This window comes from Anolis sagrei, chromosome 3 (genome assembly GCF_037176765.1).
Source record: "Anolis sagrei isolate rAnoSag1 chromosome 3, rAnoSag1.mat, whole genome shotgun sequence".
NCBI classification, from domain to species: Eukaryota; Metazoa; Chordata; class Lepidosauria; order Squamata; family Dactyloidae; genus Anolis; species Anolis sagrei.
In genome coordinates, this window is record NC_090023.1 from 107,446,015 (window position 1) to 107,471,146 (window position 25,132).

At 42.7% G+C, this 25,132-nt stretch overlaps 1 protein-coding gene across 2 annotated transcripts in view; it reads left to right on the plus strand.

Annotated features, from left to right (window-relative positions):
- Positions 1 to 3,133: 3,133 nt before the first annotated feature.
- Positions 3,134 to 25,132, plus strand: part of SH3RF3 (SH3 domain containing ring finger 3) — a 304,138-nt gene continuing 282,139 nt past the window's right edge. The window contains exon 1 of one of the 2 annotated variants that reach the window (XM_060769684.2): positions 3,134 to 4,173. In XM_060769684.2, the coding sequence (XP_060625667.2) occupies positions 3,415 to 4,173 (759 nt within the window). In that variant the 5' untranslated portion in view covers positions 3,134 to 3,414. The remainder of the gene's footprint in view (positions 4,174 to 25,132) is intronic. The other variant, XM_060769685.2, reaches the window with a different exon arrangement.

Below are 25,132 nucleotides of genomic sequence, written 5' to 3' on the forward strand. Positions count from 1 at the left end.
CTTGGTGATGGCATTTGTGGAGGACATGGGAAGGCTCTTGTACATGTTCATGGCACTCGTTATAACATGCAATGTCACTGGAGGGAGGACCTTTGGTGTCTCCTGTGTAGTGGAAGTTATAGCTGTTTGTGGAGGCAGGAGCTTGTGTGTAAGTGGACATCCCTGCCACATACACACATATTTTCACTTTTATTATGTGTATAGGAGATATACACATATACACCAGAGGTAGTAGTTCAGACAATACTTTTTTCTTGGTGTTTTGGGTTTTAGGCCTATTTCTGGGGGTTCCTTGGGGTGCTGATTCAGAAAAATGGTGTTGGATAGACCACATCAGCTCTAGTTTCTTTGATATGGTTATCATACCTTTTAGTGGGCAAGCAGATGGCAACTGGTATAGGAAGGAAGGGACTTCTCAAAAGAGACTTATTTGGAAGACCAGTCCTCCAGTTGTGTCCACCCCATGTTTTACAGTTGGCATGAGCAACCTTGTGCCCTCCAGGTGCTTTGGACTTCAACTCCCACCATTCCTAACAGCCTCAGGCCCCTTCCTTTTCAGGAAAGGGCCTGAGGCTGTTAGGAATGGTGGGAATTGAAGTCCAAAACACCTGAAGGGCCCAAGTTTGCCCATGCCTGCTTTACAGCAGTGGGATTGTGTGTGTGGCTGCACTGTGGTCAGGCTTTAGTTTGTAAGCGGGTTGGTTTTTCCCAAGATGCACCAACCCAAAGAAGCTATTCCAAATGACCCACATTTGAGACATTAGAATCCAAGATGAGCTGAGAAATGTGTCTGGAGAAATCCGAATGGCAGTCCCAGTGTACCAGCCTGGTGTAGCTGTTTGAAGGTTGGACTATTATGGATGTATTCAAATCCTCACTCAGCCATGGAAATCCTCTGGATGACCTTGGGCCAATTTGTCTCTCTCGGCTTATTGGGCAGCAAGTAGCAAACCTCCTCTGAATAAATCTTGCCAAGCAAGACAAGGCTCCCATATGTCACTGCTGACTTGAAGGCAAATAACACCAACCGCAGCATTTCACATTAAACAAAAAAAAATCTTGGCTAGTGCAAGCTTTTGTTTCACCACAAGATTGTACGTGTAGTGTGTGGCTGCATTTTCTTGATGATAGTCTGAACTGCAAATCAGGAAATCCTTTCTGATGTATTGCTGGAAATCACACAAAGATCTTCCAGCCATGGATTTTATTTACCCTATTTACACCTCTCCCGTGTTCTGACTTACAAGAAGCACTGCTTGACTATCAAGCAAAAACTGGGTGCTAGAAACAATATCATACGAAGCTGACTGGCACAACCTGGGATCACAACCAGACACAGTGAAGACATCTGCCTTTGCCCTTTGCTACTCTGCTGCTGAGTACACATGCCCAGTGGGGAACACATCTCACAATGTTAAAACAGTGGCTGTGGCTCTTAATGAGAAAGGCCGCATAATCACAGGATGCCTATGTCCAACACCATTGGAGAAATTATACTATTTAGCCCAGGCATGAGCAAACTTTGGCCCTCCAGGTGTTTTGGACTCCAACTCCCAGGTTAGGAATTGTGGCAGTTGAAGTCCAAAACATCTGGAGGGCTGAAGTTTGCCCATGCCTGGTTTAGCTGGTATTGCACCACCTGATATCCATCGGGAACTGGCAGCCAATAATGAAAGGACCAAGGCAGTGACAACTCCAGTCCATCCCCTGTTTGGATATCAGCCAGCACACCAATGCCTTAAATCAAGGAATTGTTTCCTAAGATCTACAGAACACCTCAGCAAGCGAGAGTCCAAAAGTGGCAGGCTAAAACCTGGAACCTCAAGCCATGACCAATACCAAATGAGAGACTCTCCCCTGGGCACACAGAATATTTGGAAGGTGCTGAACAGACTGTGCTGCGTCACGAGGAGATGCAGAGCCAACCTTAAGAAATGGCGCTTCAAAGTGGAGTCCTTGACATGTGAATGTGGAGAAGAGCAAACCACAGACCACCTACTGCAATGCAGCCTGAGACCTGCCACATGCCCAATGGAGGACCTTCTCACAGCAACCCCAGAAGCACTCCAAGTGGCCAGCTACTGGTCAAACGACATTTAGTCTAATGTTTGTGTTTTTAAATACATTGCAACGGTACCCTTGGTTCGCTTCTGCTAGGTAAAGGTAAAGGTTTCCCCCTGACCTGGTCCAGTCGTGTCCCACTGTGGGGTGTGGTGCTCACCTCCATTTCTAAGCCGCTTCTGATACGAGAAATAAATAACCCCGCCTTTCTCTACCCCGAAGGGCACTCCTGTCCTGTGTCCCACCAGTCTGCTTCTCGAAAAGTTAAGTAATGAGGCGGAAACCATGAGGAAGCCTGGCCCTTTCCAGGATCAATGGATCCCCCCCCCTCCCGTCCCTCCCTGGCTCATCCAGCCGGCCAGATGTTCTGAGCCTTGGAGGCCACTAGAGGGAAGCCCACGGTAAGGAATGGGACGCTCCCGCCTCCGAAGGGAAGAAACTTCGGCAAACTTCCCCGGCAGCTGCGTCTTCTTCTTCTTCTTCTTCTTCTCGGATTGCTCCTGGGGGAGGTCTTTCCGTTGCTCTGACGTTCGCCGAGAGTGGCGTGGAAGAGGAGAGGAGAGGAGAGAGGAGGAAACGAAGCACCCCTTCTCCCTCTCTCTTCCCATCCCAACCCACCGCCTCCTGGATGGTGAGGCCCGAGGTGAGGGCTCTGGAGCGTCGCGATGGGCTGTGGGGGTCAGGGAGGCGCTCCATGGCGACGATGAAGGGATGAAGACCACCGAGAGGTGTCTCCGGAGGAGTCGGGGGAGGAAGCACCCTTGAGGCGCCTTGGCTTTCGCCTCAGCCTTGAGGGAGGAAGAGTCGGAGGAGGAGGAGAAGCAGGCGCGCGGTCCAAGGCGGAGGAGGAGTGGGCGTCTGCCATCCTTCCGCCCGGAGTTGCCTGCGAGAAGGAATCGCGGGAAGAGCGGTGCCCCTACGCTGGGGGTCTCCGTGCCCTGCCTCTTCCCACTTAGGAGGATTCCTCCCGCGTCGCCACCCCTTTGGAAGGAGGATGCCAGCCCCCGAGGCGGAGTGAGAGCCCTGGCCTTGCCTCGCGGTCTCTGAGGAGGAGGAGGAGGAGGAGGAGGAGGAGGAGGAGGAGGAGGAGGAGGAGGAGGCGAGGCTCCCAGCCCTGAGGGCGCGCAGAGGGATCCTTCGGCTGGAGGGCGACTGAGAAGGAAGGAGAGAGAGAGAGAGAGAGAGAGAGAGAAGGAAGGAAACAGGTGCGCCCAGCCTCCTGCTTGGGGTGTCCCTCTTGGAGCCATGGAGGCGAGGAGGAGGCTACAGTGAAGCCCCTGTGAAGCTGCGGGCGAGGGTCGCCCGGCTCTTGTGGCTGGCTGCCGTCCCCTTGCTGGCCATGCAGCCAGACCCATGCTGCTAGGGGCGTCCTGGCTGTGCTCCTCCAAGGCGGCCGCCGCCGAGAAGCGGGCCGCGGAGGAGAGGCGGCGGCGGCGGGCGGCTTCGGCTCCCGGGGCGGCGGCGGCGGGAGGCGGAGGAGGGGGCGGCGGCGGCGGCGGGGGAGAGGGCGGCTTGGCGGCCCCCCCGTTGTTCTCCTCCTCCGCCGCCGCCGCCTCCTCCTCGGCCTCCTCGGCCGCCCTCGCCTCGGCCATGGACGAGTCCTCCTTGCTGGACCTGCTGGAGTGCTCGGTGTGCCTGGAGCGGCTGGACACCACGGCCAAGGTGCTGCCCTGCCAGCACACCTTCTGCCGCCGCTGCCTCGAGAGCATCGTCAGCTCCCGGCACGAGCTGCGCTGCCCCGAGTGCCGCATCCTGGTGGGCTGCGGCGTGGACGAGCTGCCCGCCAACATCCTCCTCGTCCGGCTCCTGGACGGCATCCGGCAGCGGCCCCGCGGAGGGGGAGGCGGGGGAGGCGGAGGGGCGGGCAACGGCAACGGGGCAGCCCCGCCGGGAAGCCCCTCGCCCCGCGGAAGCAGCAGCAGCAGCAGCCACGCAGGCCCCGCGGGCCCCGCAGCAGCAGCAGCATCGGGAGGAGGAGGAGGAGGAGGAGGGAGCGGCGCGGCCCCTGCCGCCAACCCCGGCGGATCCCCGAGTGTGGCCTTGGCCGCCGCCTCCGCCGCCGCCAGCCTCAGGGAACTGGCCGCCCTCAGCCGCAGCAGCGCCCACCTCAAGGTAAGCCTTTTTCACAGAATGGTCCCCCCCCTCCCTCCCACGGAGCCTTCTTTCCCGCTTCTCCACGTTGGGGTGGCTGCCCTGTCTCCCTTTCCTTTCCCTCTGGCATCACTCTCCGCCTTCAGGTGTCCTGAGCTCTTCCCACTCAGTCAACTTTGAATGTCTAATCCTGAAGGGGTCTTTGGAAGTGTTGTGAGGGGAGAGTCACACCTTGCACCACTCCCTTTCTCCTGAGCTCTTCCCAGTTAGTCAACTTGGGACGTCGAACCGTGACGGGATCTTTGGAACTCTCGTGGGGAGAGAGAGTGGCACCTAACTAGCCTGTCCCCAAAGTCATGAGAAGCATCAAACCCAATTTTCCTAATTTCCAACAAACTTCACAACCTCTGAGGATGCTTGCCACAGATGCTTTTAGAACATGGCCTGAAAAACCTACAACAACCCATCAAAAACATGTTGTTGTATTGAACATCCATGCAATGACAGCTCCTTCCCTCGATTTTCCTTGTTTTCTGCTGCCCTGGAGACTAGTAGTTCATCACACTAGAGAAGGGAACAATGGCTTCAAACTACAGGAAACGAGATTCCACCTGAACATGAGGAAGAACTTCCTAAATGTGAGAGCTGTTCAGCAGTGGGACTCTCTGCTCCAGTGTGTGGTGGAGGCTTCTCCTTTTTAGGCTTTTAAAGAGAGGCTGGGTGGCCATCTGTCAGGGGTGCTTTGAAGGTGATTTTCCTGCTTCCTGGAAGGGGGTTGGATTGGATGGCCCATGAGGTCGCTTCCAAGGCTATCATTCTATGATTCTGTGAAAACAGGCTGCTTGTGATTGATTGCGCAATCAAAGCACCCCCCCCCCCCCCAAGAATGGCCACTAAACTGGGTGGCCATCTGTCAGGAATGCCTTGATGGTGCTTTCCCTGCATGACAGGGGGTTGGACTGGATGCCACCGGTGGTCTCCTCCAACTCTAGATTCCCGGGATTCCAGCCTTGTTGCCACTCTTCTTAACTGTAGCCTTCCTTTGAAGACTTCAAAGCCCTCCTTGCAAAAGAGTCTGGAGCAGCTTTCTTCAGCTTCAAGAAGTTTTTTTTTTTGATGTCAGGAGCGACTTGAGAAACCACAAGTCACTTCTCATAGAATCATAGAGTGGGAAGAGACCATCCAGTCCAGCCCCCTGCCAAGAAGCAGGAAAGTCTCATTCAAAGCACTCCTGACAGTTGAAAGAGAATTGGCTGTCTGCAAGGACCTTGCTCAGCAGACACCCAGATGTTTAATGTTTTGCCATCCCGTGGAAGGCTTCTCTCATGTCCCCACATGGGAAGCTAGAGCTGAGATAGTAGCTCACCGTGCTCCCTGAATTCGAACCGCCAATCTGTTGGTCAGCAGTCTTACTGGCACAAGGGTTTAACCCATTAATCCACTTCAAGAAGTGAGAACAAGGTGGCTCAATGTGTGAAAGCCCTGACTTGGCTCTGTGCAATTTCTCTCCTGAAGCTCAAAACCCACCTCAAAGGACATCATTTTGGGGCAGTTGAAAACGTCCAGGCAGCTGGGAGGTGGGCATTGAGCAACATCTCAAGTGAAGACTGCTGTGTGAAGAGTGGCAACAACACTGGAGTTACTATGTTAAATCACAAGGAGTGCATTTACAAGGGGATAAACTGTGATTGCATAGATGTTCAATAATGTAATAAAAATCATTCTCCTTGCTTTGGGGACAGACCAAGTGCAAGGGCATTTTGTCATCTCAAAGTGTCATTTCGCTCTTGTACAGGTTAGGGCCAGAAGTCCTGTCGATCTGGCATGGGCAAACTAATAGGCACCCGTGTTAGACATTTCATATGCAACTCATGTCTGTTTTTGATTATATATGTTTAATGTTTACACATCCTACTTTATTGTCTAATTAGTTTATCCCCCATCTCAACATTTAATTCTTTCATTATAAGTCTGTGTCTATTATTGTATATTATTTTGTATTATTCCTGATGTTGTTTGTTACTTTCTAAGGCATTGAATGTTTGCCTGTTTTTGTGCTGTCAACTGCCCAGAGTCCCTTTTGGGAGAGAGGTGTGGTCTAGAAAAAAAAGTTATTATTATTATTATTATTCAAAGGGGTTTCAATGTCTAATGACGCCTTTATTTTTTGTTGTTTTAATATACAATACCATAGCAGCAGCATCTACAGCAGGCATGGGCAAACTTCGGCCCTCCAGGTGTTTTGGACTTCAACTCCCACAATTCCTAACAGCCGGTTTAAGTCCAAAATACTCTTGAGAGCCGAAGTTTGCCTTTTCCTAATCTACAGTATATAGGAAATGATATTACATTGTATTACATTATTTTTTTAAAAAAATCAAACATTTTCCCCATAAAGTTATCAAAACATAAGGCACTCTTGTGACTCGTGGCTCCCCCTTAAGGAAAGGTGCACTTGCCATTGATTTCCCTAAATTCCTTGTGATTGGACAGAAGGGTGGAAAACTTAAACACTTGGCTCCTTCAATGCTTTAAAAAAATCCCTTCCAAAATGTGCATGCACTTTTGTGAATCCAAATCCTGGTTAAGATGATATATGACTGATGTGAATTTTGGGTGCAATACTAGTTTTAAGACAGTCCGGTTTGCCAGAGAGCATTTCCTAGAGAAGACAAGCTGCACCTGTCCAAGTCTACCTTGCCAAGCAGTAATTCAAGACTACATGAGACCTAGTCTTTCGTGTGTCTGTTCCCCTGGGATGGTACTTTGTTCATTTAGCTTGTGCATTAGCTAGCTGTGTTTGCATGATTCAGATAAATGGCTTACTGCCTTTTTCCAATAATGGGGGAATGCATTCTTGATCCTGCGTGCTGACTTGTTTCTGTTGGCAATAATGAAAGTATGTTGCAACCTGGGCTTGCATTTTGCACTCTATGTATTCCGTGAAGTGGACCCGAGTTTACGAAAGCTCGTTTCATAATTAATATCTTAGTTCTTAAGGAAGAGCATGATAATGCAAGCCTGCATTGTTTATAGTGAGTTGGGTGCCTTTTCAGAATTACCTCTCCTTCCTTCATATCCATATTTTGATTTCTTGATAGTATTCAGTTCTGCACAATAGTCTTGAAGTAGTATGTTTTCTCGATCTATACATTTCTATTCAGTTTTGCACAATAGTCCTGAAACAGTATGCTATCTCAATCTATATATTTCTATTTAGTTCTGCACAATCGCCCTGAAGCGCTATACTATCTTGATCTATATATTTCTATTACAATGGATTGTCAAATGCTGGATGCTTTTGAAGAAGTAAAGAATGACACTGCTTCTAATGGGAGAGCTTATATGGAGCCAAAAAAGTATTTCTTAAGAACAGATGTGGTTATGTGTCTTTCTTCTGTGCAATTCTTGTGCCTCAGAAAGGTCAGTGGCTAAAATGGGTTCATGTTACCCTCCCAACTACAAACCCAGGTTGACAAAAGGTATGGCTTGACAAAAGGCATGGGAATCATGTGGCTCTCCAGAGGTTGTTTGGCACCAATAGTCCTTCCCCGTATAGCCAGTAGTGAGGATGTTGGGATTTGCAATCCATCACCATGTGGGGAACTATATGATTATTACCCTGGCTTAAAGAAAACCTCAAGATGTTGGATGGTGTTGCCATTATTTATTTAATTGTTTATTTACTGAATGGCCACATGATGAAGGGTACTGGCATTTAGATGTAGAACTAATGCGCTCCATGCACAAGGTGTCATATTCAATCCCTTGACTCCCAGTTAGAAATTTTAGATGTGAAGTCATGGGATGACCTTACTCTGCCTCATACCCAGAGGAGTGCCAACTAATTTAAAACTCCATTAATCTCAGTCAGTTTGGTCCAGGTAGGTCTAATAGTGGATTTAACTCAAGATCCGGCTAGATGAGCCCAGACTGTAATCTAATAAAAGACAGTTTTCTGTGCCCCTGTGAAGTGAAAATGCAGTGGCTACATGCTATAATCTGAAGATATTGACTCAACCTGTTTCTTCTCTGCAGCAGTTGGATTGTTTAAAGTGATGTCAACTCTCTTTTTTTAGAGAGTATTGTGGCTGTGGATAATTAATAATAATAATAATAATAATAATAATAATAATAATAATAATTTTATTTATAACCTGCTCTATCTCCCTGGGGGGACTCAGCATGGTTCCAACAAAGGATGTCAAACACTCAGTGCCATAAAACAATACAAAATGAACAAATATCCCCATGGATAAAAAAAATCTATTACAAACTATAACAGCTACTCACCAAGTTGCTGTTAAATATGGTAGGCATCCTCAGAGATTGTGAGGCCAAAGATGCAGGAGAAATATAAATATATATCTATTAAACTTACAAAGTGAAACAACTAATCAATATAAAAACAATTTAAAACTGTTAAAAGAACCATTGTTATATATTTTATCCGCAGTCAACAAGCCAGAGTAAGGTGCTGTGTTTCAGTCAAAGTTGTCAAACATAATATTCGAATCTTCCTCCTCTCTGTAAGCTAAAGACAAAAATATGTTTTAAGTAGATTTTTTAAAGAGAGAAGTGAAGGGGCTGTTTTTCCTTCTTTAGAAGGGAGTTCCAGAGATGAGGGCAAATCACAGAGAAGTCCCCCTCTCTCATTCCCACCAACCGTGCTTGAGATTGAGGTGGGGCCAAGAGCAGGGCCTCCTCCACCGATCACAGTGCCCAAGCAGGTGTGTATGAGGAGATGTGTCTAGTCAAATAGTCTGGACCTGAACTGTTAGGGCTTTATAGGTAATAATCAGCACTTCGTATTTAGTTCGGAAGCAGACTGGCAGCCAGTGGAACTGCTGCAACATGGGAGTGGTTCTCTCCATGTACGGTGCTCCAGTTAGTAATCTGGCCACCAATCTCTGAAAAAATTGAAGCTTCTGAACTCTCTTCAAAGGCAGCCCCACATAGAGAGTGTTGCAGTAGTCAAGACAGGATGTAACTAAGGTGTGGACTACTGTGCCCAGATCTGGCATCTCAAGGTATGGGTGCAGTTGGTGCACAAGTTTTAATTGTGTGAAGGCACACCTGGCCACCGCCAACACTTTAGGTTCCAGGGCCAGCGATGAGTCCAGGGTCATCCCCAACCTAAACCTTCGAGGGAGTGTAATCCCATCCAGCACAGGCTGCAACCCTATACCTTGATCTGCCTTCCAACTGACCAGGAGTACCTCTGTCTTGACTGGATTTAATTTCAACTTGTTAGCCCTCATCCAGTCCATTACTGATGACGGGTTTAGGACCAGGACAGCATCCTTGGCTTTGGGTGGAAAGGAGTAATAGAATCACTGCAAAATTGCAAGTCATTGCAAACAATGGTGGGTCAATGAGGTCAAGTGGGAAAAGTTGCTAATCTACGAATACATGAATGGCCTAAGAACTACTCTCTATTAATAATATATATTGTATTGGGTTGTTGCGAGTTTTCCAGGCTGTATGGTCATGTTCCAGAAGCATTCTGTCTTGATGTTTCGCCTTCATCTATGGCAGACATGCTCAGAGGTTGTGAGGCCATTGATGCAGGAGAAATGTCAGGAGAGAATGCTTCTGGAACATGGCCATACAGCCCGGAAGACTTACAACAACCCAGTGATTCTGGCCAACAAAGCCTTTGACAAGACATATATTGCATTGTTTTGTAGTGCAATGAGCAGATATCCCCTCTTTTAAAAATAATTAATTTGAATTTTAGGGAAAATTGTGGGTACCATTGTTCCTGCTTCCTTGCTTGAGCAATATCATTTTATTTGTTTTATACACCAGCCCGCTTTGTTTGATGGAACATCTTGCCTAACTTTTAAAGTCACTTCTTTGCTCTCATGATCAATGGTCCCATTTTTATTCCCCTGCTCAGGCTAATGAGTTTGTAGGCACAAATGCTTTTAGAAAACTGTTTGTTTAATCTTTTAAATGACTACAGAGTTTTATCTTTTAAATCAATGCAATGTACCCCCGATCCTAACAAGGCTCATTACTGTGAAAGAAATCTGAACAGATCTGTTTTGCTTTTGCTTTGTAAACAAAAAATAGTGAGAGATAATAATCTTTCTTGGAGCTGCCATTACAGTTGGCCAGCAGATTTCCCTGAGAAAGGAAATGGTAATATATTTGTCTGTTTGCTAAGCAATAAAAAATTGAAGATAACTTTGTTACTGTTGGGTTGCTGTGAGTTTTTCGGGCTGTATGGCCATGTTCCAGAAGCATTTTCCTGATGTTTCACCTGCATCTATGGCAGGCATCCTTGGAGATTGTGAAGTCTCACAACCTCTGAGGATGCCTGCCATAGATGCAGGCAAAACGTCAGGAAGGAATACTTCTGGAACATGGCCATACAGTCCGAAAAACTTACAGCAACCCAGTGATTACAGCCACGGAAGCCTTTGACAATACATTTGTTAGTGTTATTACTTTTTTGTGCCTTCAAGCCAGGCCCGTAGCCAGGATTTCGTTTCGGGTGGGGTGGGGCTGAATTTTTTTCAGGGGGGGTTTTGGGGGGGGGGCTGAGTTTCAGGGGGGCTGAGTCTGAGTGAAAGAGGGTCTAGCCTAGCAAACCTTTTGTATCATTACCCCAATACAACCATGCATATGGAATATATTGAGTATGGTGATCAGATCATGATATGAATAAACATAACAGTTTAAATATTGCACCAGTAAGGCCTTTTCGCAAACCACCATGAGAATTGGGGGGGGGGGGGGGCTGAAGCCCCTCAAGGCCCCCCCCCCCCCCCGGCTACATGCCTGCTTCAAGCCATTTCTGACTTACGATGATCCTAAGCAAACATATTATGGTGTTTTATTGGCAAGATTTGTCTTTACTTTCCTCTGATTCTGAGATAATGTGACTTACCTGAGATCATCCATTGGGTTTCCAAACCCAAATGTGGATCTGAATTCTGTTCTCAGAGTTATAATCCAGCACTCAAACCACGTACCAAGTTGGCTCCAAGAAAACGTGGTCACCATGAAAAGTAGTTGTTAACCCAGTAAAAGCCCTTATTTTAATTCTGGACATATTTTGCTGTGCTTTATAATTGGTGCAATGGGTTAAACCCTTGTGCTGGCAGGATTGCTGACCAAAAGGCTGGCGGTTCGAATCCAGGGAGTGGGGTTAGTACCCGTTTGTCAGCTCCAGCTTCTCATTCAGGGTCATGAGAGAACCCTTCCAGAGGATGGTAAAACATCCAGGCATCCCCTAGGTAACGTCCTTGCAAATGGCCAATTCTCTCACACCAAAAGTGACTTGCAGTTTCTCAAGTTGTTCCTGATACACACACACACACACAAATTTGCAGAGAAAAAATACAGATTGTTCTCACAAAAAACTGAATTCAGAAAGTCACTTCACTTATTCAACATAGAAAAAAATATGTAGTTGTAGCAGTGTGATGTCCAAGTCCAAGATAAGTATTGACACATTTTATTGCAGCTCAAGAAATGATGGTAGTCTTTAAAGTCATGAAGAAATAGGAATTTGATTCCAAAGTGTTGATGCCTGCCATCCCTCCCTTCTGTCTGTAGGAAGGAGAACTAGAACTCAGTAGAATAAGGAACAAACTTTACCAAGTAGCACATTGCAGAAGGAATATGTGTCAACCACCTGCTCTACAAATGGCAGGTACAGGCAAGCTACTGGTACAAGCACTGCATAGTTTGTGTTTTGCTTCTTGCTAGTTTGATCCATGCACCTGTGTCATTCTGTGTGTCTCTTACAGTTTACAGTGAGCAAAGGCATATCTTTGTTACTGACGTAATTAAGAAAATACTGATTTCTGCTGTTGAGATGTACAGCCTTAAGAACATAATAGCTTCCTCTCTTCAACAGTTTTCCAAGGCTAGTAATATTTCATTTTAAAAATAGCTTCCAAATATAATTTTCTTTTATCATTTCACAAATCTTTGCATTTGCTGGAGCTGGAACATTTGATACTTGGCCAAGACTAGCATAATATCTCCTTTAACTGACAATTGATGCATTAGGTTCAACATTTTCTAAACGGCTTGAAATATTTTAGGAGCATATTTTGCATTCATATAACATAGTATGTTTAAAGAACTAGTAGCAGCCCCAGAATTTTATTTGCATTTTATGCTTCATTTTGTTAAAGGAATCAGTGGGAAATGGGAACGTGTTTGAAAAAAGATGCCTAGTGCTTTAAGATGTTAGGCGTTCAAGACATTCTTTAGACATTCTTTAGTTTCTTTTCCATTATGTCTGTTAAAAAAGTTCTGAAATGTCTAATTTTGCTTTGGTTAGTACTTGGATAAGATATCACCAATGAATCCCAGATATTGTAGGTTATATTTCAGAGGATTTTTTTTTGTGTGTGTGTCAGGAGGGACTTGAGAAACTGCAAGTTGCTTCTGGTCTGAGAGATTTGGCTGTCTGCAAGGACATTGCCATGGGGACACCCGGATGTTTTACCATCCTGTGGGAGGCTTCTCTCATGTCCCCGCACAAGAACCTGGAGCTGACAGATGGTAGCTCACCCCATTGTGTCAGAAGCAACTTGGGAAACTGCAAGTGGCTTCTGTTCTGAGAGAACTGGCCATCTGCAAGGACATTGTCCCGGGGGCGCCCAGATGTTTTACCATCCTGTGAGAGGCTTCTTCCATGTCCGCGCATGCAGGCCCGTAGCCAAGATTTTGATGGGGGGGGGGGGGCTGAGTCTGAGTGAAAGAGGGTCTAGCCTAGCAAACCTTTTGCATCGTTACCCCAATACCCCCATGCATATGGGATATATTGAGTATGGTGATCAGATCATGATATGAATAAACATAACTGTTTAAATAATGCACCAGTAAGGCCTTTTCACGAACAACCATGAGAATTTGGGGGGGGGGGGGCTGAAGCCCCTCAAGCCCCCCCCTCGGCTACATGCCTGCCCGCATGAGAAGCTGGAACTGACAGACAGGAGCTTACCCCGCTCCCCGGATTCAAACCGCTGACCTTTCAGTCAGCAGTTCTGCCAGCACAAGGTTTAATCTATTTAACCATCGGGGACTCCTATTTCAGAGGAAGAAACTGGCAAAACTAACTCAAGTATTCCTTGACTAAGAAAATCCTACAGTCCTTGGGGACACCATAAGTCAATAGGGAAGAAAGTGCTTCTCCTGGTATGTTCTACCTGGCAACCAGGATCAAATTGAATTGATCCCTGGAAGATAAGAGTGCTTCTTGTCCAATCTAAAGTTGTGGGATGATAGTAATTATAGGAGGGAGTTAATTGTTCTTGGGGAACAGTAAGAGGACATGTCCACAATTCCAAACATGCTCATGCTCATGAAATATATGGAAATTTAAGCATGTATGAAAATGTTTATACTATAATGAGAAAGTTTAGGCCTGACTATGGTTACTCCTGGTCTTTTGGACAACCTCCTTGCAGTTCCTGTTCTTACCAATGAATGAGCTAGATGTGGGAATTTTGAATCTCATTTGGCCATATCTTTTGTTGATTCAACCAAATTATGTTTGAAGTAGTGCCACAATGAGTAATTTTGTGAAGATTCATGTCCACATGTCTATTATTGGTAATGGCACCAGTAGAGGTTGAGATAAACAGCTATTGTTACTGTAATAAAGGTGACAAGAAATAATTGGTGAGAGAAGGGCGCATCAGGGAGCAGAAATTTATCCCTGGGATTAATAATGCAGTGAAATTTAATTAGGAATGGGTCCATCCAATTACCTATAATATTTAAAGTAATTATAGATGCATAAAGGTTGTGGTGGTTGTGGTGGTTATGTCAAATAAATCAATTGTTTCCATGGGTGATCAAGACACAACAAAATGAACTATAAAATAGGATAAGGAGTAGGGTGGAGTTAGACAAGGCTTCTGGGCCACCAGTGAATCAGGGCTATTGCATGTTTCTTTCTTTACCATCACTCCTCAAATTCCATTATGGATGGAAGAAATGGGCAGACAATGAGAAATATGACAGCAGCAGTTCCCATACACTGCTGAAACAGAATGAACAATTGTGCTGCAAGGGTATATTTGATTTTACCAGCTTCTCCCTCCCATCTTCCCTGCTGCTTGGCTCTGCCAGGGCTCTCTGGAAAACATGTCCTACAAGGAATGACTTAGAAATCTTGGATTTTTTTAGCCCAGAGAATAGAAGGTCAAGAGGTGACTTGATATTCATTTTTAAACATTTGAAGATGGGGATATACAATATCAATGATGAATAAACTGTTATTTGCAGTATTAAGTGAAATACAGTTACTACAGAATTTACAATTACAATTGTATTGCTCTGTACATCTGAATAACTTAAACAATGTGTGTTCTATGCATAAACATGCAGCTTGTTAAATCAATATGTTGAACCTATGAGCACGGAGACCACAACTGGTTTTGACTCTAGGTCTTCCTCAGGTGAATGTATCTGTTTGTTTAAATTAGAAATCATTCAGACGTACAGAGCAATACCATTATAATTGGAAATACTGTACTAATTGTATTTCACTTAATACCAGTATATATTGCAAGTAATATTTTATTCATCGTTGATATTGTATATCTTTGTGTTTGGGGGTAAATGCTGCCTTGGCTATAGTCAGGAACCCATTTACATAATATTGAACACTTGTTTTCTCTTACACCATAGTGTTTAGTATGGAACAATGTACTCAAAACACGTGAAAAGAGATTCCACCTAAACCTTAGGAATAACTTCCTGATGGTAAGAACTGTTCAGCAGTGGGATATGTTGCCTTGGAATCTCATTCATTGGAGATGTTTAAGCAGACTCAACAGTCATTTGTTGGGAGTGCTTTGATTATGTTTCCCTGCATGTTAGGGGTTTAGACTGGACAGCCCTTGTGGTCTCTTCCAATTCTGTGCTTCCCAGCAACCCTTGCAATATTCTCTCTCTTCCCCCCCCACCCCCCCTATGAATGGATGTAAAGGTGCTGCCAACTCCTGCTCTTCCATCTATGGCAGGGAGGAATGAGCAGAACTGGAGAGGGCACATTTGAGGTTGAGTTTTGTCTGGGTAATATTGTAAAGATTTCTTGCCAGTAATATGTATAAATAATACTGTAAGCTATTCCAGCTATTTGTATTATTTCAGAAATATACAAGCCAGGGCAGGTGTTTTGTAGAATAACAAGAAGAGTTAAATACTTTAGTTTCATAAACAAACTGGTGTTCCTATCTGCTTATTCTTTATGGCTGAATGTCTAGTAGCAGGTCTCTGATAGTCAGGACATTCAGGAAAAAAATATAATAACATCTATTTTAGTAATGTAAATGTGCAGGAAAAGCACACAATGAACTGCTGAATAGTCTACATTGTGAGAGCGCCTCTTTGCCATATATATATATATGCCATACAGCAAGCAGAAAAAAATCTTCCCCAGTATTTCACTAAGATAATATAGCCTTAAAATATATTAGCCATTTGTGATAGTTGCATTGTATTAACACTATAGAAATTCATAACAAGATTTTGTTGGGGGAGGTGTCTGGCCACTATAATTCACATATTTCCTATAAGAGAGTGTTGAAAAAAAAATAGGTGAAAAGTAAGATGTGATCCAAAGGAACACAACAACCTCGAATTAATTTCTGTTTTCTGTTAACTCTTATGTGTCCATGTCTCTCTTCTGTGTCAGGTAGGCACTGGCTGCATTGATATGGTTCACAGGATCAGGAATAGGAAAACCTGATCCTTGAGCTTCTACCTGAACCAGAGGGAAAGATTAGAAAACCCACTTCTTGTTTGCAACAAACTATATTTTTTGCGCAGATGACTCGAGTGTTAAACATGTTGGCTTCAGTTTTGAAAAGAAATATAACCAGAATTTGGTTGTTGTTTCTATTATCTCCAAGTGTCCAAGCTGGTGGGTTTTTTAAACTTATGAATAATGCTTTGCTTAGACCAGTGGTTCCCAACCTTTCTTTGACCAAAAGGTTACAAATCAGCTTTTGGTCAACTTTCGATTCAGTTTGATTATTTGGGGTGCTGATTCAGAAAATTGCATTGGATAGACCACATCATCTCTGGTTTCTGATACAGAACATATGCCATCCAGTAGTTGCCATCTGCTCCCCCACAGAAAACCATATTTAATAAGTCTCGACACTATGATAAGAAGGTTTTGCAAGACCAGTCACTCTCGTTGCAACGGTATAACAACTGTGAGGTCACGGACCATATTTTAGTTCTTGTGGACCACTGGTGGTCCATGTATCACAGGTTGGGAACCACCGGCTTAGACATAGTAGCATAGAGTTTAACATGGAAGCTTCAAACCTCCTTGCTTTGCCATGTAGAGAAAGAAAAAGAAGCGATGCATGTCCCAATACTTGCTGCTTATGTTCATTCTTATTTCTCCATACCATAAGTTGGAGAATAATTCCAATTGGCCTATTATCTTCCATTTAATATGTTTACTGGCATTCATAATCATCCATGGCAATACATGTAGATGTACAGCTTCTTGGCAGCAGGGTTGTGTATGCTCTGTTTCATGTAAGGCACCAATCACTGTCAGATTGTAAAGATGGGCCATTACTAACATTTTCTGCATTATTGGATTCCAAATGAAATGCATTTAATTAAACAAAGTGATTGCTGATTTAACATTGATATTGAATTTGTGTGGTTAAAAAATGACATGGGAAGAAGAATCAAGTGCAGAATGTTGTTTGAGCTTGACCCCATATACTCAGAAAAAATGTCTTGAGTATGTAACAAGCAGATCAAAATTATTAGATATTTTTCTTCCATCTGAGATAATACCCAACAAATGTCCTTAGGCAATATGGTTTAACAGTTGCCGGCAAAGTAGGGCGGGAAGGAAATTATGGAGACTGAGTTTTATTGCTACTGAACTTTAATGAAGTCAACTGAGAAAGTGGATATAACTAATTAACTAAATAATAATAATAATAATAATAATAATTAAATGGAAACATAAGCAGTGCCAGATACCAAAACAGAAGAAACAGAAAGTCTCTCAGATATTTTTAACTGGTTCATGTAACCATTTCTCATGGTAACACATTCTGTGTTGCTATTTTAGTGAGAATATATATATATATATATATATATATATATATATATATATATATATATGAGTGTGCCGTTAGAAGTCAAAAGTTCTTGTTTTCATTAACACCTGTAACAGAGATGTAAGCTGCCCAATTCATTTTGCCATTTGAGTTTATATATTTCGTTTGTTTTTCATCCTTCCTCCAAGCTGTTGGAAGTGATTTGTGTTGCTACTTTATTGCTAAGTTTTATTGCTCAGTTTATTGAATGGTTTCTTTTTCTTGCTATGTATTAACAGAAGGCTGCATTGGCAACAAAATTAAAAACATTTAATGAGAGTTTTTTTTTTACAATATAACATTATTACATTTTTCTATTGAAAATGTAAAAGTGATGTAAAATTACTTAATTTTGGCTGGATTATGACTTCTACTCACAAAGTGATCTTGTATATAGATATTACAAAATATGTGTTAAAGGAGAAAAATCAAAAGTTTACTGGGTCGTGTGGTCATTATTGTATTTCTCCCCTTCCCTAATTCAAAAATGGCGAAAATGTGTGTGAAGCATTTAATATTGAAAGAATGTTGCAAAGTGAGTGAACAATGACATTTTTTAAAGATTCGGACTATCTTATTGGGCCAAGGTGGTCCACACCTTAATTATATCTAGACTGGATATCTAGACTGCAATACACTCTATGTGGGGCTGCTTTTGAAGATGGCTCAGAAACGGCAACTGGCACAAAGGTCAGTAGCCAGGCTACTAACTGGAGCTATAGGGAGCACACTATGCCCCTACTAAAGCAGTTCCCCTGGCTGCTGATAAGTTTCCAGGCCCAATTCAAAGTGCAGGTTATCACCTATAAAGCCCTAAACCAGGGGTCCTCAAACTAAGACCCAGGGGCCAGATACACCCCTCCAAAGTCATTTACCTAGCACTCTCTCAGTGTCAACCTAAGTCTGAAACGACTTGAAAGCACACAACAACAACAACAACAACAACAATTCTATCTCATCAGCCAAAAGCAGGCCCACACTTCCCATTCAAATACTAATAAGTTTATATTGTTAAAATTGGTCTTCATTTTAAATATTGTATTGTTTTGAAGTGTTTTTTGCACTACAAATAAGATACGTGCAATGTGCATAGGAATTCATTTATGTTTTTTTCAAATTATAATCCAGCCCTCCAACAGTTTAAGGGACTGTGACCTGTCCCTCTGTTTAAAAAGTTTGAGGACCCCTGCCCTAAACAGTTTGGGTCCTGCCTACCTTCATGACCACATCCCCCCCCCCCCTCTGAACCAGCACGGACTTTAAGTTCTGCTGGGGAGGCCCTTCTCGTGGTCCTGCCACTGTCTCAAGGGTTGTTGGTAGGGTCGAGGGAGAGGGCCTTCTCAGTGGTGGCCCTCCCCAGGGAGAATGCCTTCCCCGGGGAGATTAGCCAAGCCCCCCACACTGTCCTCCTTCCATAGGGACCTGAAGACCTGGCTATTCAAACAAGCTTTTGAGAATGCCTAGTCCCTAGTTGATCTATGAATTTGTTATGCAGACTTCCAATTTATCTCATGCCCTTGTACCATGGTTACAACTCTGCATTTTTCCCATTCTCTGGCCTTATTGTTTACAGCCTGACCATGTTTACATCAGCTATTGCTACTGACAGATGTGCACTGTTTTAATCTGAGTTTTACGTTGTTGTTACATGCTTATATTGTTTATTCAATTGTATTTTATATTGTGTTTTACGTCGTGTCTTGTTTCAAGCACCTTGTGCAAGCCACCCTGAGTCCCTTCGGAGAGATGATGATGGGATACAAGAATAAAGATGATGATGATGATGATGATGATCATCATCATCATCATCATCTTTAGATTTGGAGGTATATCTCAAGTCACAGTATTTTTAGGAGTTTGGTCATTCTGTAGCCCTGACCTTTATCCCAGTAGTAGTTAAAGAGAGTAAAGCATACTAGAATGAAACGAGAAAGCCTTTGCTTTATTGATCTGAGAGAGCACACTTGTAATTTCAGTCAAAGATTCTATTGAGCAGTAAGGTGGATAATATGCAAGCAGAGTGTTTAATCTGTGCATGGGACCATTGTTGTTGCTGCGTGCCTTCAACTCGCTTGTGAATTATCATTATTGTAGGATAAACCTATCATGAGGTTTTCTTATCAAGATTTGTTCAGAGAGGAGTTGCTGTTGCTTCCCTGAGGTCGTGACTTGGCCTAGGTCAACCAGTGGGTTTCCATGGCCAAACGGAGAACCCTAGTCTCCAGGATTATAACGCAACACACAAACATCTATACAACACTGGCTCCATTGCATCAGGTGCACAATATCAGGAGGCTCTTCTCTTAGCTCTCAGCTTTCGTCTCTAACATCTCCAAGACATATCCAATAGGGGAGGAAAGAGAGATTTCTCAGGGATCACTTCCAGGTCCTTGAAACCCCTGCAGTAGATGACTCTTCTCCCAGTTGTATTTCTGTTGGCATGCAAAGATTTATTCATTTAATTTAGGGAAAGTTTTGCTAACTTACTGCCTGCTATAAAAGGGACTTGTTACTATTGGATACTATCCATTCTTCACCGTTTTTTAAAATTCTGTAAAAGTTATTGGCCTTAATGTTCAGTATAATGTAACTTTGCTATAAAAGATAATAATGCCAGTCCATTACTTTCTGAGCTGAAATTCTAGGTGTAAAGCCTATTTCATTTCACCGAAATCTGCCACCTCTTCATTATACTGTATTGAGTGTTGCTCTCTGTACAATGATGGAACGAATGGTTTGTTGAATCCATTAATGAAAAAATGGATAAACATTGTGTTCACTTTGCCTTTTATTGCCTGGCATATTACAGAGAAAAGGGGGGAATGTTTGAAAGTAAATAATAGAAGTTACATAACAAAAGCATTTGGGTTTTGTTTTCTGTGTAAATCTTATAGTAAAATGAAGCTATGTTATGAGTGATTGCATGTGTTTATGATTGTCTCAGAAAAGTCGCTTTGCGTAACCCTTGTGTTGTGCCTGATTGTACTTTGTGGATTTCCCCACAAGGTTTACAATAAATTATCTTCATTTATTTTCGACTATGTCCACTTCTGCTTCAGATTTGGGGGCCAGTTTCACTGTGGGCAGGAAGCAGAAGGGGGAAGCGCTTGCCAAGTCATAATAACATATGTTCCAGATTTCTTCTTCTCCACACCAAGTTTTGATTTGTTAAATATTTATAATACTGAGCAACTGTTGACATCCTTTTCAATCTTATTTTTTAAGATGAGTTCGTTTAAAATGTAAAATGTAATATATATTTTTCAAAAAGTCTCCAAATGTCCCTCGCAACTCTTCTTTGGGGTTCAAATGATGTGACCTCATTGAGGAAAAGCACAGCAGGGCCATATATATGTTCAGTACTCCACAAAATGGATTTGGAGAAGATAGGAAATACAACGTCCTACAATGTACAACTGGAAGATAAGTCCTTTTAAAAACTGTTTTCAAGCCGCTCTTCCAGAAGCCTCAGTAAAAAGAGGTCGGGAGAGACTGCTAGTAGTTTAGTCCTACTCTCAATTTTGAACAATTTGGCTATGTCTTACTTTCAACCTGCATATTCATCACACTCTGCTTTACTCTGTTGTGGCCATTCCTGAATTTCTATTGGCCTGAATCCTTCTAGTGTGCTTACATGTTTCCTACTTAGTTCCTATTCATTTTTCTACTTCTTTCTGACACCTATTGCTTCAGATTTCCGTACTTTTGAATTGCAGCTGGTTTGCTTTTTTGACAGAAGCTCTTGAGTACAAACCGTACTGTGCACCCTCTATTCATTTTACTAGACTTGTGTTCGTGTTTATCAAGGTTGCTTCCTGTTGCCTTTTTTCAAAAAAGGATGATTGGTGACTGATTATTATACTGATATTATGACAACTTTTTTGGATGGTTTAATATAGGCATCATTGTTATTGCTGGATAATGATCTCATCAGTTAGCGCAATGCAGGAGTTAAAAACCTCTGTCATGCTTAGTATGGAATACTGGTCTTTTTTACAAATGTACTTGAGGCCTATGAATTGAAACCTTGTTTTAAATATCTGCATTGTAACTTAGATCTAAATTAAAATATTACAGCAATGGTATTGTGCACATAAATTTGAGAACAAGCCTTACTGAATATAATGCAATTTGACTTGTGTATAAATATGCCTCAGATTGTGTTGTCGAAGGCTTTCATGGCCAGAATCACTGGGTTGCTCAAAAACGGGAATTCCTGACATGAAACAATCAGGGCCACCTAACACCTCCCAACAAAGGACCCCCGCAGGAAACAGCTAGGCTTTGAAGCTGCAAGGCCATTCAATGCTAATCAAGGTAGCCAGTTGCAACATGCACACTTGCCTCAAACAGACACAAGTTCTTTCTGGACATTCCACAGATACATAAACCTCACTTGCCTAGTTTCCAACAGGCCTCACAACCTCTGAGGATGCCTGCTATAAATGTGGGCAAAATGTTAGGAGAGAATGCTTCTGGAACATGACAATTCAGCCCAGAAAACTCACAGCAACCCAATGCATCAGAATGTTCTGGAAGGTTTTTTTTAGATACTATATCTTTATTTTCTTCAGTAACTTGATGGTGTAAAATATAATAAATAATTTAATTATTTTTATCTGGTTTTTTTTTTATCACGGGGCTCTTTCATGCATGCATATTTATTAGTTGTTGACAGTAGCATCAATTTATACCTTGAATCACAGAATATTTAGCATAGAATAGATGTATGAATCTAATCCCATTCTGTCTCAAAAGAGATAGTTCACACATGTATATATTAATTAATACATTGTCTAGGTCAGCGGTCCCCAAACTAAGACCCGTGGGCCAGATGCTGCCCTTCAAGTTCATGTACCCCACCCCCGCTCTAAACCTTAGACTGAAACGACTTGAAGGACACAACAACAACCATCCTCATTAACTTGACTCTCTCATCAGCCAAAAGGAGGCTCACACTTCCCATTGAAATACTGGTAAGTTTATGTTGTTCAAAATTGTTCTTCATTTTAAATATTGAATTGTTCTTACATAGCCCCCCCCCCCCACTACAAATAAAATATGTGCAGTGTGCATAGGGATTCATTCGTATGTTTTTTCCAAACAATAGTCTGTTCCGTGAACGAGCTCTCATCTTAAAAGTTTGGGGATCTTTGGTCTACATCAGGGATCCTCAAACTAAGGCCTGGGGGTTGGATATGGCCCTCCAAGATCATCTACCCAGCCCTCGCTCAGGGTCAACCTAAGTCTGAAATTACTTGAAAGCACACAACAACAACAATCCTATTTCATCAGCCAAAAGCAGACTCATACTTCCCATTGAAATACTAATAATTTTATATTTGTTAAAAAAAACATTTTAATTACTGTATTGCTTTTAAGTGTTTTTTTGCACTACAAATAAGATATGTGCAGTGTGCATAGGAATTCATTCATGTTTTTTTCAAATTATAATCCGTCCCTCCAACAGTTTGAGGGACTGTGACCTGGCCCTCTGTTTAAAAAGTTTGAAGACCCCTGGTCTAGATGTTTATTATTTATTACATCTACACGCTAAAATGTTTCTCAAGCAATTTATGAAACAAAGTAAAACTTAAACAGACAACAATACATTGAAAGCATTCATCATCACCATAGGCGATCATTCGTGGCTGAGTATGAGTGTCTTCCAGCAAGCAGAGTGGGAGTTGATGACCATACTTCTGAGGGAAGTGGGGTCTACATTAGACAAGAAACCTGATGGGATAAATCTCACGATTGCAATGTACCAAGAAAGGACTGTAACCAAATTCTGAGAAATACACCAAGCGGGAAAGGGGGTGAAGTGGCCTTATAAGTCAAGGATGATGACATCTGTGAAGAGGTCCGTGACTGAAATCCTAGAATTCAGATTATCTGGGTAATAACAAAAGGAATATCATTATGGGGGTTTACTATAGACCCCCCAAATCCAGACTGAGGACTTGGATGATGTGTCCTAGAACACATGGCCAAATATTCAGAAAGGAGAGCTATAATAGGCCATCTGTTAGGGGTGCTTTTCCTGCATAGCAGGAGGTTGAACTGGATGGCTCATGTGGTCTCTTCCAGCCTATGATTCTCATAGTAATGGGGATTTCAACTACAGTCTTCTACTATTTGTTGGAAGTTAAACTCTGTCAAGAATATAAATTCCGGCAAATTCCTCACTTGCATTGAAGACAATTTCAGTGTTCGGAAGGTGGAAGAAGCAACAATGGTATCATCTCTTTTTTATGGCTGTCTGTCGGGAGTGCTTTGATTGTGTCTTCCTGCATAGAAGGGGGTTAGACTGGATGGTACATGTGGTCTCTTCCAACTCTATGATTCTGTGAGTTCAGGATTAGACTATTACACATATCAGTGAAATAAGATATCGCTATGTATTTCACTCTTTTTTATTTTTCTGGAAACTTGTCTGTTCTCAAATTTTGCTTTGAAATTTGTTGACCTATTTCTGGCTTATATTTGTGGGTGGTTTTTACTATTGTTATTGCTGTGATAAGAAAATGGAGTGAAGTAGTTTAATAGCTGAGGAAGCTTTTTATTGAACTTGGCAGGCTTCAGCAGAGATAACGTAGCTGCTTTGGCATTGGTGTTGTAGGGGGAGAATAGCGCAAACAACAAGAAGGTCAGAAAGCTGAGCTCAGCTCAGAAGGAGAGCAGGCACAAGAGCTTATGGGCTCACATATGAGTCATTTCTCCTTTTCCTATCTATAGTTTTTGAGCTCTTGATTTTTCTTATACTTGGGATTTTCTTCCTTGAAATGTACAGTGCTGCAAGGTCATAAAAGAGAATAGAAGTTAACAAAGATCAACACCACATATACGCATTCCTAAGGATAAGTGCTCCATATTTTCTGTTTGTTCACAATACAGTGAAAACACAAGGAAGGAAAGCTTATTTTGGAAATCAGATTAACAGTTCTATTGCAAACCTTGATTGTAGCTCTTCCTATGTGGCTCTGTTGTGCAAAAATGTAATATTTGAGAAACTCTCTGCTTCTCCAGCCCATGCTCCAGTTCTTACTTTCTTGTGGAAGAACAAGAAATCTTCCTGTTATCACGTTCTACAGGCAGCACTCCACAAAACAACATATTAATATGTACAGCTGATTTATTTTATTTTGACAGCCTCCCTAATCTTCCCCTTACTTTTATTCTTATGAAAGCTAGTGTGTTTCTTCTAACTTATTAAAATATTTTAAATAAGCAATGTTAGAAAAGCATGGATTTGCTTTATAGAACGAAGTAGAAAACACTATAGAAAACACAAATTCCTGACTGCATGATAGTGGCTTGCCCGAATATGGGCCAGTCTGTTTGCAGATCTGTTTGTGATCTGTTCCTACAAGAAAAAGAAGATAATTTATACTGTATGAAATTCTGACTTCCTTGGATTTTATGCTTCCTTTTCAAAACTTCCACAAAAAGAAGCATTCTTTATCACTATAAGCTATATGTGTATAAGGATGGGAAAGGTGCCTATTGAAAGTACCTAGAGAACTTACTGAGTAAGAATCATAGTTGTTAAGGAAGGGACTTCAGTGCTTTGTGTTTCTCTTTGCCCTTGATTGACAAGTCAGCATGAAGTTATAAAAAAAATGTGAGGATAAAGGAATATATTTCTGGGTTGCTGTGGGTTTTCCAGGCTGTATGGCCATGTTCTAGAACAGTGGTTCTCAACCTGTGGGTCCCCAGATGTTTTGGCCTTTAACTCCCAGAAATCCTAACAGCTGATAAAGTGGCTGGGATTTCTGGGAGTTGTAGGCCAAAACACCTGGGGACCCATAGGTTGAGAACCACTGTTCTAGCAGCATTATCTCCTGATGTATTGCTCACATCTA